General features: G+C 40.2%; 1 protein-coding gene across 4 annotated transcripts in view; it reads left to right on the forward strand.

The window, feature by feature from the left end:
- RAD54B (RAD54 homolog B) overlaps positions 1–21,840 on the forward strand; it is a 111,642-nt gene extending 89,802 nt beyond the window's left edge. For all 4 annotated transcript variants that reach the window (XM_004011835.6, XM_042254471.2, XM_060393946.1 and 1 more), the window contains 5 exons: positions 5,459–5,634; positions 11,927–12,188; positions 13,663–13,729; positions 13,917–14,114; positions 21,403–21,840. In XM_004011835.6, coding sequence (XP_004011884.3) covers positions 5,459–5,634; positions 11,927–12,188; positions 13,663–13,729; positions 13,917–14,114; positions 21,403–21,620 — 921 coding nt within the window. In that variant the 3' untranslated portion in view covers positions 21,621–21,840. The remainder of the gene's footprint in view (positions 1–5,458; positions 5,635–11,926; positions 12,189–13,662; positions 13,730–13,916; positions 14,115–21,402) is intronic.
- Positions 21,841–23,015: the final 1,175 nt, after the last annotated feature.

Genomic DNA, 23,015 nt, shown 5'->3' on the forward strand with positions numbered 1-23,015 from the left:
AGCCATCTCATCCTCTGTTGTCCCCTTTTCCTCCTGCCCCCAATCCCTCCCAGCATCAGAGTCTTTTCCATGAGTCAACTCTTTGCATGAGGTGGCCAAAGTACTGGAGTTTCAGCTTTAGCATCATTCCTTCCAAAGAACACTCAGGACTGATCTCCTTTAGAATGGACTGGTTGGATCTCCTTGCAGTCCAAGGGACTCTCAAGAGTCTTCTCCAACACCACAGTTCAAAAGCATCAATTCTTTGGCACTCCACTTTCTTCACAGTGCAACTCTCACATCCATACACGACCACTGGAAAAACCATAGCCTTGACTAGACGGACCTTTGTTGGTAAAGTAATGTCTCTGCTTTTGAATATGCTATCTAGGTTGGTCATAACTTTTCTTCCAAGGAGTAAGCGTTTTTTAATTTCATGGCTGCAATCACCATCTGCAGTGATTTTGGAGCCCCCCAAAAATAAAGTCTGACACTGTTTCCACTGTTTCCCCATCTGTTTCCCATGAAGTGATAGAGCCAGATGCCATGATCTTCATTTTCTGAATGTTGAGCTTTAAGCCAACTTTTTCACTCTCCTCTTTCGATGTTGTTACTTAGTCGCTAAGTCGTGTCCAACTCTTTGCAACCGCATTGACTGCAGCATGCCAGACTTCCCTGTCCTTCACTATTTCCTGAAGTTTGCTCAAATTCATGTCCATTGAGTCAGTGATGCTATCTAACCATCTCATCCTCTGTTGCGCCCATCTCCTGCCCTCAGTCTTTCCCAGCATCAGGGTCTTTTCCATTGAGTCAGCTCTTCACATCAGATGGCCAAAGTATTGGAGCTTCAGCTTCAGCATCAGTCCTTCCAGTGAATATTCAGGGTTGATTTTCTTCAGGATTAACTAGTTTGATGTCCTTGCAGTCCTGAAGAGTCTTCTCCAGGACCACAATTCAAAAGCATCAATTCTTTGATGCTCAGTCTTATTTATGGTCCAACTCTCACATCCTTACGTGACTGCTGGAAAAACCATAGCTTTAACTATATGAACCTTTGTTGGCAAAGTGATATCTCTGCTTTTTAATACATTCTTTAGGTTTGTCATAGCTATTTTTCCAAGGAGCATGCGTCTTCTAATTTTCTGGCTGCAGTCACTGTCCACTATGATTTTGGAGCCCAAGAAAAGAAAATCATCACTGTTTCCACTTTTCCCCCTTCTATTTGTCATAAAGTGATGGGACCGGATGCCATTATCTTAGTTTTTTAAATAGTCTTAGCATTTTCACCCTCCTCTTTCACCCTCAGCAAGAGGCTCTTTAATTCCTCTTTGCTTTCTTCCGTGAGAGTGGTATCATCTGCATATCTGAGGTTGTTGATATTTCTCCTGGCAATCTTAATTCCAGCTTGTGATTCATCCAGCCCTGCATTTTGCATGATGTACTCTGCATATCATGCAAAGTACATTGGAAGGACTGATGCTGAAGCTGAAACTCCAATACTTTGGTCATCTGATGTGAACAGCTGACTCATTGGAAAAGTCCCTGATGCTGGAAAAGATTGAGTGCAGAAGGAGAAGAGGGCGTCAGAGGATGAGATTGCTGGATGCCATCACCAATGCAATGGACATGAACTTGGGCAAATTTTGGGAAATGGTGAGGGATAGAGAGGCCTGGAGTGCTGCAGTCATGGGGTCACAAAGAGTCAGACACGACTGGGCGACTGAACAACAGCAACAGCTCTGCGTGTAAGTTAAATAAGCAGCGTGACAGTATACAGCCTTGACATACTCCTTTCCCAATTTTGAACCAGTCCTTTCTTCCATGTCTGGTTCTAACTGTTTCTTCTTGACCCTCATACAGGTTTCACAGGAGACAGGTAAGGTAGTCTAGTATTCCTGTCTGTTTAAGAATTTTCCAGTTTGTTGTGATCCACGCAGTTAAAGGCTTTAGCACAGTCAGTGGAGCAGAAGTAGATATTTTCTCTATGATCCAACAAATGTTGACAGTTTGAGTTCTGGTCTCTCTGCCTTTTCTAAACCCAGCTTGGACCTCTGGAAGTTCTTGGTTCACCTATGGTTGAATCCTTGCTTGAAGGATTTTGAGCGTAACTTTGTTAGCATGTGAAATGAACACAATTGTAGGATAGTTTGAACATTCCTTGGCATTGCCTTTCTTTGGGATTGGAATGAAAGCTGACCTTTTCCAGTCTTGTGACCACTTGTGGTCAGCAAATGCTGACATACTGATGGCAGCACTTTAGCATCATCTTTTAGGATTTGAAATAGCTCATCTGGAATTTCATCACCATCACTAGCTTTGTTTGTAGTGATGCTTCCTGAGGCCCACTTGACTCCAGGATGTCTGGCTCTAGGTGAGGGACCACACCATTGTGATTTTCTGGGTCATATAAGACCTTTTTTGTATAGTTCTTCTGTATGTTTTTACCACTTCTTTTTAATCTCTTCTGCTTCTGTTAAGTCCTTACCATTCCTGTCCTTTATGTGCCCATCTTTGCATGAAATGGTCCCTTGCTATCTCCAGTTTTTTTGAAGAGATCTCTAGTCTTTCCCATTCTATTGTTTTCCACTATTTGTTCTCATTGTTCACTTAAGGCTTTGTTATTTCTCCTTGCTGTTCTCTAGAATTCTGCATTCAGTTTGGTATGTCTTTCCCTTTCTCCCTTGCCTTTTGCTTCTCTTCTTTCTCAGATATTTGTAAAGTCTCCTTAGACAACCACTTTGCCTTGTTGGATTTCTTTCTCTGGACTATTTATTTAACTAAAAGCAAGTTTAACCATGGCCAAGTTATGTCTGTGAGCCTTAGTTTGTCTTAAGTGGAAGACAGAGATAATAATAACCTCCTGATAATGTTATTAGGGCAATTTGATGAAAGAATATAGAAAGAACCTAGCAGAATGCCTGGTCGTGGAAGTTGTACAGTAACTGTTAATACCCTATTATCTCCAACCCACCCTTAATTTTTCTTCTTTTATTTTTCTTTAAACAGTAAAATAATTTGCAAACAAATGAGAAGAAAACCTGTGAGTGCTATGTTATGCGGAGGTCGTTAATTATGTATTTAGGAGATGTCGTGTTCTGTCACATTTCTCCATGTTTATTCCTACAGTGGATTATATTTACGTAGTTTATCATAGGAGAAGTCAGCTTTCTATAACTCTGCAGTCAACAGGATTATAACAATTTATTAAGCAACTTTTAAAGGAACAGATTCTAGACACATTGATAAAAATTAAACTCTTTGGGCGTGATGCCCAGCAAAAAAAGAAGTCAGAATTCTTCCTTAAAAGAAAAAATCTGTGATGGCCCAGAATGTACCACTTACCTAATAACAGCCAGAGTATACTACAAACTTCAAATAGAGTACATAATTTACCATCCCTCTAACATCATAGCAAGTAAGGATCAATAAAAAAATGACTGAAATGAGCCTTTCACACATATAAGTAATCTTTAAGCAATGGCTTAATAAATGTTTTCCATCTGAAACTAGATTGTTTTCCCAAGTTCAGTCAAAATGATGGGTTTCTCTTCAGGAAATGTGCATGGATATAACCAATAAAAATATTATAAGTCACAACTTGTAAGAGTTGTGTATTTCTGTGTATCTTCTTATATATGATGTATGTGTATTTTTTTATAAGGAGAGTATTGGGTTGCACAGAGTCAGTGAAGAGATTGCCCTGTCTAGTTGATTTGGGAAGTCTAACTGGTAAATCTCTGTGATGCACCTCCGTGAATCAGGCTGTCTCAGCACATAAAGGTGTTATCTGTTAATTGATTCTTTATTAGGAGTATACATTACAGTCTTCAGGGAAGCTCTTAAGAGTACATTTGTCCACTCCAGACACTTGTGAGCCAGTTCAGAGAGTAGGACCCGGTGGTGAAGATTTTGAAAAAGCTTCCCCAAGTGATTCTGATTATGTGCTCCTGGCTAAGAACTCCTGTGCCTTAGGATCATTCATCTCCCTTGTATTTTGGTTTAATGTTCACCAGACAACTTGGTGCTAATAACTTGGCTTCCCCATGGACCGTTTATAGGACAGAATACATAGACCAATCGGTTTAAACAGGCAGGTCTCATTTATAGGTCAATAAATTTATATAACTTATAGTCTGATTTAGTCTCTTAATTTGGTTAGTATGGCTCGTTTCCCTAGAGCTTAAGCATATGCAAGTTTCTGAACATGAAAAGCTGTAGATTAGACCCAGGGTCTGTCATCCTTTGATAACCCTGCCAAGGTGTAGGCATTGGAGTAGGAAACCTAACCCAAAGCAGCCAGCAACCATCTCTCCTCTCATATATATCCCAGTTATGTAACTATCTTAGGGTTCCAAGTATTTTTAGTTAAGTGATGTTACGCAAATATTGCTATGTTTTGGGAATAAGCCAAGTTAAAATTAGTGCTTTGTGCCAAGCATTTTATGCTACAGGATTCACTGCCCTTAGGATGTTTCTAGTATTATTAATGAAAGATTACAACACACATTAAAGCATTAGGGAATTATAAAAAAAATTAATTGTACAACTAAATAGATTCGAAGTTGAAATGTACTGTGTAACCATAAAGTTTTAAGACTCAGTGTCCCCAAAAAGGTGTCTGTGAGTAATCAGGTGGAATTTGCATTGGGTCCTCAAGTGTTTATAGGAGTGGGATAATTGGGCAAAATAAAAAAGTGATGGAACATTTCCAGGCAGGGGGCATAGGCTGAACAAAGTTTCAAGAACAGTGATAAATCCGGTAAATGTGGGAGAGAGTGAGGAGACTGCCAATCCCAGAAATTTAATCTAAAAAAGTGATGCGGTCATTGACAAATGTAATCTCCAGTTTTGTGTTCACATGTTAGTTTTGGCAGGGGAATTTCGGAGGTGGTGATAATCTTTTTGGAATAATATACAAAAACTTTTTGTAAAAAAGCCAAAATACTGTAACTAACAGTAAATTTCTCTGTTGACATGTTGGCAGAATTATTCCTTCTTGTAGAAGAAGTGGATAAGATTGAGGCAACTATTGTGTTTGAGTTTGAGTATCACCTGGGAGGTGCTGTGTGAGCCTGCAAATCAGGAGAGAAAAGGAACAGCAGGGAGTGAAGGAGGGAAGAAGAGAGAAAACGAGGCAGCAGTGACGAGGATCCTCAGGGTTTCGGAGAGCATAGATTTCCTAGCACTGTCTGCCCTCTGTTTTCCTCCCATTTATTTCTCGCTGCCCACCTCCCCCTGGATCAGACATAGGCAGTGATACTGCACTTGTGGGGTTCAGGGAGCAGGCATTTTGGAGACATCATTAGAACTGCTCTGTAATCAAACATGGCCAAATTGTGACCTTTAAATATTTACATAATAATTAGAGTGGGCTTTTCAGGTAGCTATTAAGCTTCAGGTTTTTTACCCATAATTTTAGCAGTTTTTCCTCCCTGTCGAAAAAACATGAACCAGGGTTGACAATCATCCTGTTGAACAGGAAAAAGAAAGCAACTCAACTTGGGATGAGAGTGAAGAAAGAAATCTCTATGAAGGCTTGATCAATGTGTTCCCTGCTGATTACAACCCGACCATGTTTACAGAGGAAGAGTCCGGAAAACTGCAGGTGCTGTCAAAGCTCTTAGCCGTTATCCGAGAACTTCGTCCTGCTGAAAAGTAAGAGGGCAGTTTATTTTTTTTTTTTTTTAGAGGGCAGTTTAATAAACCGCTTCTATGTGTTTATGTAATTTCAGCTTAGACCATGTCCTTACCCCCTCTTCTCACTGCCTCTTTTTGAAAAAAGGAAAACATTAAAAATAAGTTGTTTTCTTCTTTGGGGGCATGGTCAGCTCCTAGTCTTTTGTAAACTTATTATTACCAATGTGCCTGTAAATTTTTATCTAAGAAAAACTTAATTTAAATACCTATATTTAAAAAACCCTAGAGATATCTTTTGGAGAAGGCAATGGCAACCCACTCCAGTACTCTTGCCTGGAAAATCCCATGGACAGAGGAGCCTGGTGGGCTGCAGTCCATGGGGTTGAGAACAGTTGGACATGACTAAGCGACTTCACTTTCACTTTTCACTTTCATGCATTGGAGGATGAAATGGCAACCCACTCCAGTGTTCTTGCCTGGAGAATCCCAGGGACGGGGGAGCCTGGTGGGCTGCTCTCTGTGTGGTCGCACAGAGTCAGACACGACTGAAGCAACTTAGCAGCAGCGGCAGCAGCAGTGATATCTTTTGATATGTATTACCTAACTTGTTTCTTTCTTTTTATTTTTTTTTTAATTTTCTGTTTTAAAATTTGTTGATTTTTGATTGTGCTGGGTCTTCATTGCTGCACGGGCTTTCTCTAGGTGCAGCAAGCACGGGCTCCTCTCTCGTGGTGCACAGGCGTCTCATTTGCGGTGTTTTCTCTTGTGGAACATGGGCCCTAGGCCATTCGGGCTTCAGTAGCTGTGCACTTGGGCTCAGTGGTTGCAGCTTCCAGGCTCTGGAGCGAAGGCTCAATAGTTGTGGTGCCCTGGCTTAGTTACTCCACAGGATGTGAGATCTTTCTGCATCAGGGATCGAACCCGTGTCTCCTACCTTGGCAGGTGAACTCTTTACCACTGAGCGACCAGGGAAGCCCCTAAGTCATTTCTTTATCTCTTTAAGAATCATTCTTTTTCTGTCCTTAAATGTTGATACTCCTGAGGACATTCTCTTCAGCCTCCTTCTCGCTCTAAACATCCTTCCTGCCTTAATTCTGTTCCCCTAGTTTCAGCTATTAGCCATATAGTGTTGATTCCAAATTGTATCTCTAGTTCAAGCCTCTATTTAATGGTATCTAAATCTGTCTGGATCTCAGCCTTCTCATGTACCAGACCAGCTTCATCATTTTGCCATTGCAAGCCTAAATCTTTTTTCACCGTTCCTTGGCTTGATGAATGGTACCATACGCAAAGAAAAAGCTTTCATCATTCTAGACTCACTTTTCTCCTGCACTTTCCCAATGTCATCAGTCACTACATTCTATTGGTTTTATTTCTTAATCTCAGGAATCCATTTGCTTTCTGGTACCAAGTGTTTTTTAGCACCTGTTTTGAGTTTTATTTTAAATTTTTAAAAAAATTTATTTTTGAGATCTGGTTGGATTACACTGTTGTGTTAATTACTGCTGTTCAGCACCAAGATTTTTGTTTTGATTCTTGTTATTACAATTGGGTTGTGGCATGCTGCGATTCATGGGGTCGCAAAGAGTCAGACACGCCTGAGCAACTGAACTGAACTGAACTGAGTCTCGTATAAACTGTGTTCCTCTGACTTTCAATCCCATTGCATATCAGTATGCCCTAAATTGTATATTTTTTAAAATACAAATGTGAACACATCCCTCCTTTTCTTAAAAATCATTCAAAGCTTCCCAGTCGCCTTCCAGAAATTTCTCAACTCTATAGCACATTGGTCAAGACTCTTCGTGACATGGGTGATACCTCCTTGTCCAGCCTTATCCCTCTTGACTCCTTCACACTTTCCTGTTGTCCAGTTATACCAGAATCTATTTGCAGAACCTATAATTTGCTCTGCTTCTCACCTCTGTTCTTATGCAGGTTCCTGTGCCTGAAGTACCTCCATTTCTCATGCTTCTGGCCAACTTTCTCTTCATTAAGACTCAGCTCAGATGCTTTCTCCTCTTAGAAGCCCCTGGCCTCATATTGAGTTAGCAGCCCCTCTTCTGTACTCCCCTAGCCTCATGTACTTGCCTCTGATGGAGCTCTTCTCATGTTATACTGTAATCAGTAGTTCTCTTCTATATCAGCACCTGTAGTGGAGGGACTGTGTCTTAATTATCCTTGTAGGAGATATTCAAACTTTTTGAGTGCAAAACACAGAGGAAAGTTTGCAAAATAGTAATTATATTTAATTGTCAAGGAGTCTGCTTCACCTCTTTGGAGCATTAATAGTATCATTTGCTTTTATCACAATAATGAAGTGACTAAAATAAGGAAACTTTCTATGAACTCTTTAATACAGTTGGATTAAAATGTTTTATTGGATAATATTTTATATACACTAGCGTGTTCAGTTCAGTTCAATTGCTCAGTCGTGTCTGACTCATTGTGACCCCATGAATCACAGCACACCAGGCCTCCTGTCTATCACCAACTCCCGGAGTTCACTCAGACTCGCGTCCATCGAGTCAATGATGCCATCCAGCCATCTCATCCTCTGTCGTCCCCTTCTCCTCCTGCCCCCAATCCCTCCCAGCATCAGAGTCTTTTCCAGTGAGTCAACTCTTCGCATGAGGTGGCCAAAGTACTGGAGTTTCAGCTTTAGCATCATTCCTTCCAAAGAACAGGACTGATTTCCTTTAGAATGGACTGGTTGAATCTCCTTGCAGTCCAAGGGACTCTCAAGAGTCTTCTTCAACACCTCAGTTCAAAAGCATCAATTCTTCGGCACTTAGCTTTCTTCACAGTGCAACTCTCACATCCATACACGACTACTGGAAAACCATAGCCTTGACTAGACGGACCTTTGTTGGCAAAGTAATGTCTCTGCTTTTGAATATGCTATCCAGGTTGGTCATAATTTTCCTTCCAAGGAGTAAGCGTCTTTTAATTTCATGTTACTGCTGCTGCTAAGTCACTTCAGTCGTGTCCGACTCTGTGCGACCACATAGATGGCAGCCCACCAGGCTCCCCCGTCCCTGGGATTCTCCAGGCAAGAACACTGGAATGGGTTGCCATTTCCTTCTCCAATACATGAAAGTGAAAAGTGAAAGTGAATTCGCTCAGTCGAGTCTGACTCTTTGCGACCCCATGGACTGCAGCCTACCAGGCTCCTCTGTCCATGGGATTTCCCAGGCAAGAGTACTGGAGTGGGGTGCCATGACCACCCGTCTAATTTCTGTCTCCAGGAATCTGATTATTGTAGGTACCTTGTATAAGTGAAATCATATGATGTTTTGTCTTTTTATGACTAGCTTATTCTACTTAGCATAATGTCCTCGAAGTTCATCCATGTTCTAACATGTGTCAGAATTTCTTTCCTTTTTAAGGCTGAATAAGAGTCCACTGTATATATATGATATTTTGTTTACCCATTCATCTACTGATGGACAGTTGGGCTGCTTCCACCTTTTGGCTGTTATCAATAATGTTGCTGTGAACATGAGTGTATCAGTGTCTTTCTGAGACCCTGTTTTCAATTCCTTTGGATACATATCCAGAAATAGAATTGTTGGATCATAGGATAATTCTCTTTTTAATTTTTTAAGGAAGCTCCATACTCTTTTTTTGCAGTGACCACACCATTTTACATTCTCATCAAGAGTGCACAAAGGTTCTAGTTTCTCAACAGCCTCACCAGTATTGCTATTTTCTGTTTTGTTTTTGATGTCCTAATGGGTGTAAGATGATATCTCATTGTGGTTTTGATTTGCATTTCCTTAGTAATTAATGGAGGCTTTCCAAATGGCACAGTGGTAAAGAATCTGCCTTCTAGTGCAAGAGATGTAAGAGATATATGTTTGATCCCTGGGTCGGAAAGATCTCTTGGAGTAGAAAATGGCAATCCACTCCAGTATTCTTACCTGGAAAGTTCCATGTACAGAGGAGCCTGGCAGGCTACCGTCAATGGGGTCGTAAAGAGCTGGACACAACTGAGTGACTGAACGCACACATGCAGCCAGACACACACAGAATTAGTGATGTTGGACATCTTTTAATGTACTTGTTGACTATTTGTATATTTTCTTTGGAAGATGTCTATTCAAATCCTTTGCCCATTTTTTAATTGGGTTGCTTTTTTTTTGTTGTTGTTCTTGAGTTGTAGCCCTTTATGCTTTTTCTCATATGGCCAATTGGGTATAGAGGTCAGGTTTTCCACAGCTGAACTGCCTCTGCACAAACATCTCCCAGACCTTTAAAATATGTAGCTGTAAGTTGCTCACAGTGTTTGACTTCAGGGACAGTATTGCTGTCACTTGGCCTACTGCACTGTCATTAACTGCGGCCGGGTAGTGTGTTTCAGGCCCACAGGCTGAACTCTTCAACAGTGCTTTTGTGCATGTTAAGATGAACTAGAGCTCCTGACTTGTCTGGATGGTGGCCCTTATATGGAATTTCTAAAAAAGATACTTCAAAATTTAAAAAGTTCTCTTCCCTCTTGGTTGTTGCATTCATGCATGACTTGAAACCTAGTGAGCAGAGTTCATGCTGAATTCCAGCCCCCATACATCTTGGTTGGACACTCTTGCGCTGGGTACACCTTGCACTCTACCTCACATGGCAGCCGTGCCTGCAGATTTCAGCTGCTTTTAGGGGTAGTAAAGTAATCATAAAAATACTGTCCTTGTTTGAAAGTGGTATGTATGTGGCGGGGAAGGGGGAGCTCTTGAACTCTGAAAGGGGATTGTCCAAGACTCCTTACCAAGATAATCACTGCTCCCATTAGTCTACAACTAGTCGTGTAAGAACTTGTTTGGGACAGATATTCTAAACGAGACTTCCTCCAGTCCAGTAAAGTTGTAGCAGAAAAACTATGTTTGGATAATGTTATTCATCCACACAATAGTATTGAAAAGGAAGGGGAAAAAGTGACTGAAATATTAGTGCTGGAGTGTTCTTCCTATGCTACTAATAGTAGTAATAATGTTGTTCCCGTATTAGTACAGGCAGATTCTTGTTATAGGAATGTTGGTAGATTGCAACCGATGGTCTCAAGTTCTCCCTCCCTCTATCCTTGTTCCTTTGTTGTGTAACTTTGGGTGATATCCCATTCTGACTCTGAGCTCAGCCACCTGACTTGGATTGGCCCATGAGATGCTGGCAAACATGGCAAAACAGGGGGCTTGAAAGGATCTTGTGTAGGGGGGTTGCCCTCCCTTGGGGTTCCTGGAACCTTTTTGTCTCCATGTGAATATGCCTGGGCTAGCCTGCTAGAGGATGAGAGACATGAGAAACTCAGACTTAGGTTTTGGCTTGTTGCTATATTTCTGCCTTCTAGAGTCCCCTGGTCTAAGTTTCTTTGATTTACTTTCCAGAGAGAATAAGTATTCTCGTTGAGAAAGAGAAGTCAACTAGTTTCATGGGAGTAGGGCCTGGGTTCTACTTACTTTTGTTCTTGTAATAGCTGCAGTCTAAACCCCTTCCTTCTGTGCTGCTGCTGCTGCTGCTGCTAAGTCGTTTCAGTCGTGTCCAACTCTGTGCGACCCCACAGACGGCAGCCCATTGGGCTCCTCCATCCCTGGGATTCTCCAGGCAAGAACACTGGAGTGGGTTGCCATTTCCTTCTCCAATGCATGAAAGTGAAAAGTGAAAGTGAAGTCGCTCAGTCGTGTCCGACTCTTCGCGACCCCATTGACTGCAGCCCACCAGGCTCCTCCATCCATGGGATTTTCCAGGCAAGAGTACTGGAGTGGGATGCCATTGCCTTCTCCTGCCTTTATAAAATGTGACTGTGTGAATGAACTTGTATATCCCTCTTTGGGCACTTAGGTTTCACTCCTAAACACGTCACCATTCCACTAGTCTCTGTTTTCATATATAAATCTCTCCTTGTTTCATCAAAGATAGACTTTGTGTTTCTGTTTCTTATTCTTCTGCTGTTCTTAGGGTGACTTAAGAAAGGTAACGAAAGCAGAAAGGTATTTACTCCATTATCTTTATACTGAAAGTCTCTTAGATTTCTTTTTTCTTTTGCCACACCATGTGCCTTGTGGGATCCCAGCTCCCCAAACCAGGAATTGAACCCATGCCTTTGTCGGTAAAAGCACAGATTCCTAACCACTGAACTTCCAGGGAATTCCCTCTTAGATATTGACTTTAAAATGGAATTTGAAAGAGAGTCTACATTTTAATTATACAAATTCTGTTGGATATTCTATAAATATCAGTGATAATATTACTATTTTTCTCTAATTAAAAAAATCCAATACTGCTTCCTTGTATATGAAGATTCTTTCTTTTTGATTGACAGAGTCGTGTTGGTATCCAACTATACACGAACCCTGGATATTTTACAAGAAGTCTGCAAGCGTCATGGATATGCTTATACAAGACTTGATGGACAGACCCCAATCTCTCAAAGGCAGAAAATTGTTGATGGCTTTAATAGTAAATACTCTCCTGATTTTATTTTTTTGTTAAGTTCAAAAGCTGGTGGTGTGGGGCTTAACCTTATTGGAGGATCTCACTTAATCCTCTATGACATTGATTGGAATCCAGCTACTGATATCCAGGTAGGACTGTTTCTATATTAAACAAACAGTATAAAATGCCAAAGGGGGATACGGTGCCTGCGGGGATATGAGGGTGATGATGAAGTATAAGAACTGCTGCATATTCAGCCCTTTTTTTGTAGCAGGCATTCCACTAAATGCTTTACATCTGTCCAGTCCTCACAGTAGTCCTACAGGTGTGCATGCTGTAAGCTCCGTTTTGCAGATGAAGGTATGGAAGCTTGTTCCAGGTCACATAGCTTGTAAGAGGCAGAGTCAGGATTCACACCCAAGCCTGCATGTCTCCAGGCCCTACTTGACTCTAGTTAGCGGGGCCTTCAGGATGCCCATGGCCATCAGGGGAAGACAGCAAGGTGTTAGTAGGCGCCATGATCGGTGTTCGTGTAGGGTATAGTGAAGATGCAGGATTAGCTTCCTTAGGAAAATCTCTCAGAAGCAGCCTTTGGTTTTCTTCAGAGTACAGTCCATCTTCACAGATTTTGAGGTTTCTACCTATAGATGTGCACCTCACCTGGTAGCTGTGTTAGGGGACTGGGAGACAACCCTCAGGTTCAGTGATTCACTAGAAGGACTCACAGAATCAAGAAAAACAGTTTTACTCAAGTTAGGCTTTATTACAGTGAAAGGATACACAGGAAAATCAGCACAGGTAAAAGGTACTTAGGATGGAGTCCAGGAGAGAGCAGGTACAAGCTTCCAGTTTTCCTTTCCCTATGGAATTGTATGGACAACACTTAATTTTCCTAGCATCAGTGAATGACAACACCCATGGAATTTTGTCAACCAGAGAAGTTCACCTGAGCCTTGATGTCTAGACTTTTGTTGGAGGTTGGTCAGGTAGGCACGGATTGGCCTCTGCAAAGGTCAAACTGGCCCAAGTCCCCACCTAAATCACATCGTTAGCATAAACAGCTCTATGGCCCAAGACCCCAGGTAACCTAAGATGCTTTTATCAGGTACAGTATTCCAGGGGCTTCCAGAAGTTGGTTGAGGGCCATGATTTTCTTTGGAATGTTCAGGGTTTGAGCATCAACTTTTTACTAAATAGTATCACTGATAAATCTTAAAACCTCAGGGATCTGCCTAGAGCCTGAGCTGATTGCAGGTATCCTAAGGTTCCTTAGAAGTGAATCATTAGCCTGTTGGACCGAGAATAAACCCTCCATGCCCATGCTATCCTTGGTTCTTTGCATTCTTACTTCCCAAACTTGCTATCCCAGTTTTTTTTCGATGCAGATAGACCCTCTCACTGTTGCATGGCATCCTGTATTTTACAGTACCATAGCGAGAGTTCATCCCTTTCTTTAACTCAGGAAAAAAAAATTGAAGTGGAGAAGGCTTAGTTATGCCTGGGCTTTGGTTTTTGAAGCTGTAAGTGAAATCTAGAATTCCTAGTCTTAAATTTATGAACACAAGTTGCTTATGTGGAGAAGGTTTCTATTTTACTTTCAGAATTCTCATTTATTTTCTACAGGCAATGTCTAGAGTGTGGAGAGATGGTCAGAAGCACCCTGTACATATTTACAGACTCCTAACCACAGGTAGTAACCCTTCAGTATGAAAAAAGGTGTATTCTCTTTGAGTAAATAAAGGTATTTTGTGTGTTAAACTGTGCTTCAGTACCAGGAATATTATTTTGTTAGCTAGTATAATAATAAACATATTTTACCCTACCAAAATGCCAGTTGTAAAGATCTGAAGGAAATCTAATGAATGTTTTCTCTTCAGGTACAATAGAGGAAAAGATCTATCAAAGACAGATCAGCAAGCAGGGTCTTTCTGGGGCAGTTGTAGACCTATCCAAGACATCTGATCATATTCAGTTTTCAGTGGAAGAACTTAAAAATTTGTTCACATTGCATGAAAGTTCACATTGTGTTACTCATGACCTGCTTGACTGTGAGTGTACAGGAGAAAATCATACAGGTTAGTTGTATTTTAATTCTGTTATGATGATGAAGTTAATTGGTCTCTCTTTAGCAGTTGAAAATATTTAAAAACAGAATGACTAAAATATTGACCACTTGCATGTTAGTTTCTTTTTTCTTCAGGTCTTAGGGCAGCTGCAACATGGATATTTGAAAAATTTTTTTTGCCCCCCCCCCCCCCCCCCGCTGCTGCCTTTTGTTTTTAATTGGAGGATAATTGCTTTACAGTGTTGTGTCGGTTTCTGCTGTGCGACAGCATGACTCAGATATAAGTGCACATGTATCCCCTGCCTCCTGAGTCTCCCTGTCACCCAGCCGAGATGCGCGTGCTGCACAGCTGCTTCCCGTGCAGCTGTCCCACACGTGGCGCTGTTGATCTGTCAGGGCTGCTCGCGCAGTCCATACACGCCCCCTCCTCCCCAGCTGGTCCACAGTCTGTTCTCTTCGTCTGCGTCTCTGCTCCTGTCCTGCACATAGGTTCGTCAGTACCGTTTTTCTAGATTACATATGTATGTATTAATATACGACATTTTCCTCTTTTTAACTTAACTTCACCCTGTATAACAAGCTTCAGTTTCATCCACCTCACTTCAGCTGACTCACATTTCTTCCTCTTTATGGCTGAGTAACATGCCATTGTATATATTTGCCACAGCTTCTTTTAGGTCAGTGGACATCTAGGTGGCTTCCGTGTCCTAGCTCCCGTAAATAGTGCTGCAGTGAACATTGGGGCACATGTGTCTTTTTGAATTATGGTTTTCTCAAGGTTTATGCCTAGTAGTGGGATTGCTGGGTCATATGGTAGTTTTATTCCTAGTTTTTTAAAGGAATAGTGGCTGTATCAATTTGCTTTCCCACCCGCAGTGCAAGAGGACTCCTTTCTCCATATCCTCTCCAGTGTTTATTGTCTGTAGGTTTTTTGATGATAGTCATTCTGGCCAGTGTGAGGTGATATCTCATTGTATTATTGATTTGCCTTTCTTTAATAATCAGTGATGTTGAGTATCTTTTCATGTGTTTGTTGGCTATCTGTATGTCTTCTTTGGAGAAATGTGCATTTAGGTCTTCCACCCATGTTTTTGATTGGATTGTTTGTTTTCTGATACTGAGCTGCATGAGCTGCTTGTATATTTTGGAGATTAATCCTTTGTCAGTTGCTTCATTTGCAATTATTTTCTAACATTCCGAGGGTTGTCTTTTCATCTTGTTTATAGTTTCATTTTGCTTTTAATTAGGTCCCATTTGTTTATTTTTGTTTTTATTTCCATTACTCTAGGAGAGAAAATTTTAATTAGAACCCTATTAGTTCTCTCAATTTAGCTTATTTCAGCATCAGTTGTGAGAAAATTTGACTTATTTAGTAAAAATCTTTCAATTCCTGATGATAATGATTTAAGAATGAGAGAAATGGTTTTAATCCTTATTTCTATTTCACACATACACATACACACAAACACTTGACAGGCTAATCCTACTGTTTATTTTGTGCACAACTTATTCCTAATGAGGTCACACTTTGTGGACAGTACGCATGGGCCACCATGCTTCTTAGTACTTCGCACACTGGTTGTGCTGCTTAAATGAGACTGAAAGTGTCAACCCTCCAGAATGAACACCATTCAGGTAGGAACTCGATTTGGAGTAGTACTTGAGCAAGCAATGTCCAGAAGTTGGAAGTCACTTGATAACTGTATTGAGATGAGTTTAAGAAGTGAAACTGTATAGGACTAGCATGAAATAACCTATACTTTATATAGTCAACATTAATCTCCTCTATTGTATGTTTTTTCCATTTTAGTGATTTCTGCTCGATTTCTTTTCTTTTGCCCTGTATTTATCTACTTTTTCCCCTTATTTTCTAAAGTTTAATCCTTAGGTTAATGACTTTCACTCTTCTTTTCTAAAGTGGGCATTAAGGCTGTAAATTTTCTACTAAGCTGAATCTCATAATTTTGATACGCCGTCTTAACTATTTTTCAGTTCTAAGTATTTTTTATTTTCCATTATGATTTCTTCTTTGGCTCATGAGGTATTTAAAAGTCATGTTTAGAATGTATTTTAGTCTTTGTTATTGAATCTGGCTACTGCGCTGTAGTCCCAGTATGGTCTGCCTGATAGTGGTTCTTGGCGACTATAGAGACCTGGTGCGTGGCCTGGTGTGTCCAGTTAGCAAATGTTTCTCTTGTGCATGAAAATCATTTGTATTCCCTTAATTACTTAGTTTAGAGTTCTGCCATATGAGTCAAAGTTTCTGTTACCAAATTAGTTTTTTCTTATTTTAAAGATTTAAAAATTTACTAATTTAACCGGAAAATCGGTAATGTTTACATATGAAAGCTATTTGAAAGTATAAAATGTATATGGTGGAAACACTTCCTCCTGTAATGCCCTCATCTATCTAGTTTGTAGTCCTGCTACCCTATAAAAAACCACTGTTACTAGTTTTTTGTGTATCCTTCTTGATGTATTTTTATGCATCTGAATAAATGTATAAACATTTTTATACTCTGAATAAATATTATTGCCCGGTTCCCCTCAGCCCCCCATAAGGGATAGTGTAGTATGTGTATGATTCTGTACCTTCTATACCTTTTTCTCCAAGAAAAAGAAACGCAAAAAAGCAAAATGGTTGTCTGGGGAGGCCTTACAAATAGCTGTGAAGAGAAGGGAAGTGAAACGCAAAGGAGAAAAGGAAAGATATACCCATTTGAATGCAGAGTTCCAAAGAATAGCAAGGAGAGATAAGAAAGCTTTCCTCAACGATCAATGCAAAGAAATAGAGGAAAACAACAGAATGGGAAAGACTAGAGATCTCTTCAAGAAAATTAGAGATACCAAGGGAACATTTCATGCAAAGATGGGCTCGATGAAGGACAGAAATGGTATGGACCTAACAGAAGCAGAAGATGTTAAGGAGAGGTGGCAAGAATAACAGAAGAACTGTACAAAAAAAGATCTTCATGACCCAGGTAATCACGATGGTGTGATCACTCACCTAGAGCCAGACATCCTGGAATGCGAAGTCAAGTGGGCCTTAGGAAACATCACTATGAACAAAGCTAGTGGAGGTGATGGAATTCCAGTTGAGCTATTTCAAATCCTGAAAGATGATGCTGTGAAAGTGCTGCATTCAATATGCCAGCAAATTTGGAAAACTTGGCAGTGGCCACAGGACTGGGAAAGGTCAGTTTTCATTCCAATCCCAAAGAAAGGCAATGCCAAAGAATGCTCAAACTACTGCACAATTGCACTCATCTCACACGTTAGTAAAGTGATCCGTAAAATTCTCCAAGCCAGGCTTTAGCAATATGGGAACCGTGAACTTCCTGATGTTCAAGCTGGTTTTAGAAAAGGCAGAGAAACCAGAGATCAAATTGCCAACATCCGCTGGATCATGGAAAAGCAAGAGAGTTCCAGAAAAACATCTATTTCTGCTTTCTTGACTATGCCAAAGCCTTTGACTGTGTGGATCACAAGAAACTGTGGAAAATTCTGAGAGAGATGGGAATACCAGACCACCTGACCTGCCCCTTGAGAAACCTATATGCAGGTCAGGAAGCAACAGTTAGAACTGGACGTGGAACAACAGACTGGTTCCAAATAAGAAAAGGAGTACGTCAAGGCTGTATATTGTCACCCTGCTGATTTAACTTTAACTTCTATGCAGAGTACATCATGAGAAACGCTGGACTGGAAGAAACACAAGCTGGAATCAAGATTGACAGGAGAAATATCAGTAACCTCAGATATGCAGATGACACCACCCTTGAGGCAGAAAGTGAAGAAGAATTAAAGAGCCTCTTGATGAAAGTGAAAGAGGAGAGTGAAAAAGTTGGCTTAAAGCTCAACATTCAGAAAACTAAGATCAAGGCATCCAGTCCCATCACTGCATGGCAAATAGATGGGGAAACAGTGGAAACAGTGGCTGGCTTTATTTTTCTGGGCTCCAAATCCCTGCAGATGGTGATTGCAGCCATGAAATTAAAAGGCACTTATTTCTTGGAAGAAAAGTTATGACCAACCTAGACAGCATATTGAAAAGCAGAGACATTACTTTGCTAACAAAGATCCGTCTAGTCAAGGCTATGGTTTTCCAGTGGTCATGTATGGATGTGAGAGTTGGGCTATAAAGAAAGCTGAGCACTGAAGAATTGATGCTTTTGAACTGTGATGTTGGAGAAGACTCTTGAGAGCCCCTTGGACTTCAAGGATATTCAACCAGTCCATCCTAAAGGAGATCAGTCCTGGCTGTTCATTGGAAGGATTGATGTTGAAGCTGAAACATTTGGCCACCTGACGTGAAGAGCTGACTCATTAGAAAAGACCCTGGTGCTGGGAAAGACTGAGGACAGGAGAAGGGGATGACAGAGGATGAGATGGTTGGATGGCATCGCCGACTCAATGGACATGGGTTTCAGTGCACCCTGGGAGCTGGTGATGGACAGGGAGGCCTGGCGTGCTGTGGCTTATGGGGTCACAAAGAGTCAGACATGACTGAGCGACTGAACTGAACTAAACTCTACCTTTTTGATTTAATAGTATATCTCAAGATCTTTCTGTATCATTACAGAAAGAGGTTCCCCATTCTTATTTTCCCCTCAGTTATATAATCCTCCATTGAATGAATAGACCATAATTTATTCATCTAACCTCACAGCTGTGTAATTAGGTTCTTTTCAGTCAGTATGCATCTTCATTCATACATCTTTTTCCACATGTTCAAATATCTCTGTCAGGTTAATTATCAGTGTTGCTCTGTCAGAGAATATGAGCATTTGTAATTTGGTAGGTCCTGCTAAGGTGCCCTCCACTGGAGTGGAGGTTGTATCATTTATACCCCACCAACAGTATACTATTTTCCCCCAGCTTTCCCAATTTAGGGTTATCAGATGTTTGAGTTTTTGCCAGTCTGAGAGTAAAAATGGCTTATTTGTCTAGTTTTAATTTAATTTTCTTTCATTATGAGTGAAGTTGATTTTCTATGATTAGGAGCTATATTTTCTTTATGTGAACCACCTGTTCATAACATTTGCCCATTTTTCTGTTAATAACCTAATTCTTTGTTAGATGTGTTATTGAGAAATACATTAAAATCTTACAGTATGACAGTAAAGTTTTCTCTTTCTCATTTTTCTGTCAATTTTTGCTGTATATATTTTATATGTTGTTTGTGAAATGTTTTTATTATTTATTTTATTATTAGTTATATTTTCATTATGTAGGGATTGCTTTATCCCTGACATCTTTTGCTTTCATTTTGTCCTATGTTAATATGGACACTGACTTTATCATTGTTAGTATTTATCTGATACATCTTCTCCCATTCTTTTACATTAAATCTTTCTGTATGGTTTTAGGTAGCTCTCATTTAAATAGCATGAGCCTGAATTTTCTTTTTTTATCTGGTCTGATGTTTTCTTTCAACTAGAGCATTCAGTCTATTTACATTAATTATAATTACTGATATATTTTGATTTGTTTCTACTGTCTGTCTGTTCATTTTTTGTTTTTTTCCCCCAACAAGGGTCTATTAGTGTTTAAGTCTCTCAGTATTTTATTTTTCAGTGTTTTTTCTCTTTCTTAAATTCTGTCTTTGCTGGGTGTACAGTTCTAGTTGATAGGGTGTTTTTAATGTTTTGGGTTTTTTTTTTTTGGTCAGTACTTTCAAGGTATTTTTCTGCTGTCTCCTAGATTGTCCAAGCAGCCTCAGCTTTTGTATCTTCTGCTCTGTTTGGTTCTTCTGTTTTCTAGCTCTTGTTAAACTTCTCACCATTCCTCTCCTGAGTTTGTTGCACATCTTTATGTTTATTATCTTGAACTCTTTATTGGGTTGATTGCTTATCTCTACTTCTTTTAGTATCTTCTGAGGTTTTATCTTATTTCTTTGCTTGGAACATATTCTTCTGTCTCCTCATTTTGCCTCTGTGTTTATTTTTGTGTATTAAATAGGTTGGGTTTTCCTGATCTTGGAGAAGTGGCCTTTATTTCCTGTAGTCCTCTGGCTTTCCAATATGCAATTCCCTCTGGTCTTCAAAGCCAGATGTTTTGGGGGCTCATCTTCCCTGTGCAGGACCCCCAGGCTGGAGAGCTTGACATGGGCCACAGGCCCCTTGGTCCTTGGGGAGAACCTCTGCAGTTGTGATTATACTCCAGTTTGTGGGCCACCTACACAGGGGGTTGGTTCCTGACTGCATCTCTGCCTCTCCTACCCATCTCCTTGTAGTTCCTTCTGTCTTTAATTGTGGAAAATCTCTTCTGTTGGTCTTTAGGTCCCTCTCATAGAAAGTTGCAATTTGTAACAATTACATAGTAGTACTTTTGGTGTGCCCACGGGAGAAGGCTAGCTCAGGGTCTTCCTACTTTGCCATTGTGGCCACTCTGTCATCCTTCAGATCTGAATAGCACAGGTCAGCTTCTCCTGTTATACATGCTCATAGCCCTGTCTGTCTGAGCTTCATACCCTTAGCTCTATTCGTAATGTGGCTCCATAGTTCCTTATTTCCAGTTTTGAAATCTAGAAAGCTTGAAAGACAAAAAGTTGTCCCCTGCCCTGTCCTGCATCTTCTTCCCTTGTGGCTCAGCTGGTTAAGAATCTGTCTGCAATGCAGGAGACCTGGGTTTGATCCCTGGGTTGGGAAGATCCCCTGGAGAAGGGAAAGGCTACCCACTCCAGTATTCTGGCCTGGAGAATTCCATGGACTGTATAGTCCATGGGGGCGCAAAGAGTTGGACACAACTGAAGGACTTTCGCTTGCTTCACTTTCATAAATTTGCAACAGTCTTATTTGGTGGCAGAAACCTTAGCTAAATTTGTGTGAATTTATCGATGGTCTTTAATCTCTTTTGTACAACTGTTCTTGCCATAGCTGATTAATGAATTTGATTATGGAGTGTTATCCTATGTTTTTACAATTATATTCTAAATTTGGAAACCTATCTGGCCCCACAGGCTGTTAGATAAGAAATTGTGGCCCTATAATACATTTATCTCTCTGGATGATTATTTGCTTAATGTGTAGTTCTCTTGTTAGATCATAAGGTATTTGAAGTCAGAGGCCATGTCTATTTTTGTTGACCACTTTGGCCCTCTTTGCTCAAGTTAGCACATAATAAACAATTTATAAATATTTGTAGAAGGAATGAATTAATTGAATTTGCTCATCTTAACACGAACTATGGTAATCAAATGTAATAAATCACACAAGCTCATCATATAATAAAAAAGTATTATATATAATAGAGTATTAATTGGCCTAAGGATTTTCTTATTGTTTTACTTATTTCAGGTGATTCATTGGAAAAACTCCCTGTGTCTAGAAATTGTCAGCTTGGTCCACATCAACAGAAGTGTGATTCCCTGAAACCTCTCTCTATGTCGCAACTGAAGCAATGGAAACATTTTCCTGGAGATCATTTAAATCTTACAGATCCTTTTCTTGAAAGAATAAGAGAAAATGTGTCATTCTTTTTTCAAAATATAACCAATCAAACTACTGCTATATAATGAAATATTACTTAATGACGTTACTTTGCTTCCCCCTTTAAAAAGTTAATCTAGTAAGTAAACGTACTTTTGGAAAACAAATAGAAGTATCTTAATTATAATAATGTATTTTGTTGCACACTATATTATAGTTTTGATATGGTAGTCAAAACTGACTTGATTAATGTTTTGTATATGTTCCTAAATATTGAAACATTAAAGACATACTTCTGTCATCCTATAATTGCTTATCAATAATTCCATAATTTGTGCACTTTATTAAGTGCTTTCTAAAGAATTTTTATAAGGAATACTGAAAGGTAAAGTGCCCAGTTTCTTGTCTTTGGGAAAGCTAAATTGATTAGGAATTGTAGCCATAGATGTGGGAGACAATTGAAAACTTTGATAAGTTTAAACTATAGCTCAAAGGAGAAAGAGAATGAGAGATTAGGATTACAGATGCTGAAGATGTGATGCAGGGCAGTTTGGGTGAGAATGGTGTGTAGGTTGTGGCAGGATGGGGAGGAACATTGGACACTTCAAAGCACTGGTTTCTAATCTGGGACCTCTGACTCCTAGGGGACTGACACGTGGTCTGTAAAGCCATGTCCACCAAGCATTGTGTTTACACTGGACCATGGTTCAGCTACCATCATGTTGAAGGTTTCTGAGGTAATTGTTGACATTAATGTACAAAACAAGCTTTACAAGACTGAAGTTGCAAAGAGAAAGGAATTACTCATTTAATCTCCAGTTAGGGCTCCTGTAGTCAGCTTTTGATTCCTTTTAGGGAAATTTCTTTTAGACTGAATATGGTCTTAAGATTTTGAGTAAAGACTCAATTATCATCAAATCTGATTTCTTTAGATCTGTAGTGCCACGCCTGGGTGTTTGTGGGCTTCCTTAGAAGCTCAGATGGTAAAGAATCTGCTTGCAATGCAGGAGACCCTGGTTTGGTTCCTGGGTTGGGAAGATCCCCTGGAGAAGGGATAGGCTACCTATTCCAGTATTCTTGGGCTTCCCTGGTGGCTCAGATGGTAAAGAATCCACCTGCAGTGTGGGAGACCTGGGTTCGATCAGTGTGGTTGGGACGATCCCCTGGAGAAGGGAAAGGCTACCTACTCTAGTATTCTTGCCTGGAGAATCCCCAGGGAAGAGAAGCCTGGCGGGCTACAGTCCATGGGATCGCAAAGAGTCGGACACAACTGAGCGACTAAACACGCACGTGTGCACATGCACGCCTGGGCATTTGTATATCTATGATTCGTGAACTGGCATTTTGGGGACCAAGTTTGTCAGAAAGGAAGTAATCAACTAATAAAAAGCAAAAATGGCATTTCTGGACTCTGTATAGGCTTCTTATATGAGGCCTAACATATGAAACTCTGTAAATGTATCTTGTATCACATTATTCTC

The sequence above is a fragment of the Ovis aries genome, chromosome 9 (assembly GCF_016772045.2).
Source record: "Ovis aries strain OAR_USU_Benz2616 breed Rambouillet chromosome 9, ARS-UI_Ramb_v3.0, whole genome shotgun sequence".
Classification (NCBI taxonomy): Eukaryota; Metazoa; Chordata; class Mammalia; order Artiodactyla; family Bovidae; genus Ovis; species Ovis aries.